This window comes from Triticum urartu, unplaced genomic scaffold (assembly GCF_003073215.2).
Source record: "Triticum urartu cultivar G1812 unplaced genomic scaffold, Tu2.1 TuUngrouped_contig_4491, whole genome shotgun sequence".
Lineage (NCBI taxonomy): Eukaryota > Viridiplantae > Streptophyta > Magnoliopsida > Poales > Poaceae > Triticum > Triticum urartu.
The window spans coordinates 2,278-5,455 of NW_024115084.1; the positions used below are offsets into that span (position 1 = coordinate 2,278).

Consider the following 3,178-nt stretch of genomic DNA (forward strand, 5'->3'; position numbering starts at 1 on the left):
CTCGCGAAAGAAAAAAAGAAAACGTATTTCTTCATGTAAATTGTTGAAAAAATCCCTCCAAAATCTAAGAAGAACCGGAGAAAAACCGAAGAGCCGAAAAACCCGAAAAACCATCTAAAAGCTGAAAATGCATACAAAAATAAAATAAAATCCGAAGGAATCACCCAGCGCGACGGTGGCGGGACTGAGAGCGTGTCAAGTGGTACGCTCCCAGCCCACCCAAAGTGACCCTTGCGAGGCTGGTCTATGATCAGCCGACTGCTCTTTTCCCTTATGTTAAAAAAAAGACTGCTATTTTCCCTTTGTTTCTTCTTCTTCTTCTTCTTCTTCTTCTTCTTCTTCTTCTTTCTAACTGGGCCGGCCCCATTATTTACACTCCGTCCAAAACGCCGCGCCCGTACTCCCCAAATGGGCTCGGGGCCCAACCGCAGCTGTCCTATAAACCGAACCCTAAGCCGTGGAACGAACGACCCAGAAGCCACCCACCCACCCCACCGTCCTGAGGTTGATCAGAGCCGGAGCGACCACACCGAGGAAGAAGGAGAAGCGGCGAGGCGAAAGATGGGGAAGATGCCGGTGCGGATGAAGGCGGTGGTGTACGCGCTGTCGCCGTTCCAGCAGCAGGTGATGCCGGGCCTGTGGAAGGACATCACCACCAAGATCCACCACAAGGTCTCCGAGAACTGGATCTCCGCCACGCTCCTCATCACCCCCGTCGTCGGCACCTACCAGTACGTCCCTCCCTCTCCCATCCTCTTCCGCGAACGATCCCTGTGGATGCGCCTGGTCGGGCTGATCTAGGGTTGCGTAGGTCGCCTGTGGTTCTCGGTTGGCTGCGAGATCCGGTTTGGGGCTCAATCGATTGTCCGATTTCGTTAGAGCCGTCGCGCAGATTCGATGTGCTATGTGCACGTTTACCTTTAGAAACCACCAGATGTATCTCGAATGCACCACGTTGACCGGATAGGCTAGGGATGGTTTGCGGGAAATGGGGAATGAAATGTCAGGGGAGATTTCGACCTAGCCAATTCAATGCAATTGGTTTGTGCGGGAAAAAAATTCTTCTTGGAGGAATGGGAATTGAAATGGCAGCGGAATTTCATGCCTGGTTGATTCAATGCAATTGGTGGGGATTGAATTGACATGGGAATTAGACTGGTGACTGTACAATTGGTTTGTGCACTGGGAGAAACATCCGACAGCCCGTATCCTTCGCCATGATATAGTTGATCAAACTCTTTGGTCTGCGCATAGTACTTATTTTGTTGGTTAATGTACGTTTAGAAAATGGGATGTTATATGGGATTTGGTTAACTTGACTGTTGTTGCGGAACTGACTGTCGAAACCCGCTTGGGCGCGCTTTGCGATTATTCTTAACAGAGTTCACAGGGAATCCTGCAACCTTTAGTTGTAGCTTCTGGCTCATGAGATTCTGTAGCATCTTGTATGGATAATCACATCAGCCTAATGTTCTTGCAAGCCGTTCAGTGATTTGAAATTTGAATCTATATACCTTTGCACAAGTGGATCTTAAGCTTTTATGGAACCATTACATTTGCATCAATTTCAAGTTAACACATGAAACTGAGTATCAAAATGCTCTTGCTTTGAAGGTTGCCCCCTATAGAGCATTCAATTTGGGTTTGATTCTTTGGTCAGAACTCGCAACCACAAGTATTCTGATCGTCCTTTCGATGTGTACATCTCCTTCTTCTCATAGCACTAGGAAATCCTCACAAGGGATTGCGACTTGTGACAACACATACCTTCATTAGTTTGGACTCTTAAACCTCCTGATTAATACTAGAAGCACATTGGATAGCCTATCACAATAATTGACAATGTTTTATTGTAAGCATTATATTTTGTTTTTTCACCAAGGGGCTTGCATTCTTTAAACAATTGAAGTCCCTTTACTGTTAGTTGAGTAGCGAAACGGCTCGTGCTTTGCCAACCATTTGACATTCTTGGTTTATCTTGATGTCATGTAGGTATGCGATGTGGTACAAGGAGCAGGAGAAGCTGTCCCACAGATACTAAAGGTGGAGCTTTCTCCAATATTGCAGCAGTGGGAATTTCCATGTTCTATAATCCACCAAGAGTGATTTAACATTTTCAGAATCACTTCTAGTTGTACCCTTTTGCTCTTTCCGTTGCATATGCAATGCAGCAAGTGCGACTTGCAAACCTATTTTGAGGCCTCAAATGTTGAGTTGTCCATCACTGGAGTGAACTTGTGCAATAAAGCAAATTAACCAGTCATCTTACTTGGTTGCTGTATGCTTGTCAATTGTGTTGCTGGTTTGCCCTTCGGCATTTCTCTTGATTTTGCATATTCTTGTGGTAACCAGGGGAACTTCTTCACATCTTTTAGATGATTATTGTAGGACTGTTTGGCCATAAACTGAAAGCTTGTGACTAGGCACTAGCACTTCAATGCTTTATTTGTAATCATGTTTCAGATGAAGTATGAACCCAAAAATGCTTTGATGGTCGGAACGGAAGCTGCACTTTGCGGCATGACAAATGTTTTGTTGTTATACTATCTCCGTCCTCGTCCTGTATTACTCCCTTGGTACACTTTGCGGGAGTAGTATTTAAGCAAGTATCTGAAGCTGTTTCATCCTATAATTACCCTGTAGTATTTGCTCAAACTGGCAGTCAAAACGGGCAGATGAGTGGATCAGGGAATGTTGTTTGCAAAAAGGTAAAACACCAATTTTCAGTGGCAAGATACCCTATTTTTTGAATCTCAGCCATCCCCCCAAAAAAGATTCTTCACTTTTATTGATTAACTGATTTAGCGGCTGATTAACTAAAAAATTCTGTTAAAAATAATTCTGTAATTAGGGGAAAATCTCCCCTTGCCCAAACCGTCGTTGCGGTTTGTCCCGCAACCGACGCCTCCTTTCAATCTCCTGGAACCGACGCCTCCTCGAGGGATTGTCGTGTCTCTTCGGGACATATAAAAGGGGGCTTGTAACCATAGATCAAGAGATTCGATCATTCTGATTCAAAACACGTTATCACGCACGTAGAACAGTCAGCGAGAGCAAAAGGCAATAGAGAAAGGAGAAGAGAGGAAGCACTCGCAGCCGTTCTCTACGGGGATAATCCGATGGAAGAGGAATTATGCCTTGTGGACAGTGGTGCCACAAACTCTATACTGAGGGAGAT

General features: G+C 45.0%; 1 protein-coding gene across 1 annotated transcript; it reads left to right on the forward strand.

Annotated features, from left to right (window-relative positions):
- Window positions 1-456: 456 nt before the first annotated feature.
- Window positions 457-2,263, forward strand: LOC125527905 (cytochrome b-c1 complex subunit 8-1, mitochondrial-like). The gene is made up of 2 exons (XM_048692409.1): window positions 457-731; window positions 1,993-2,263. Exons 1-2 carry the CDS (start codon window positions 562-564, stop codon window positions 2,039-2,041), a joined length of 219 nt encoding a protein of 72 aa, XP_048548366.1. The 5' UTR covers window positions 457-561; the 3' UTR covers window positions 2,042-2,263.
- Window positions 2,264-3,178: the final 915 nt, after the last annotated feature.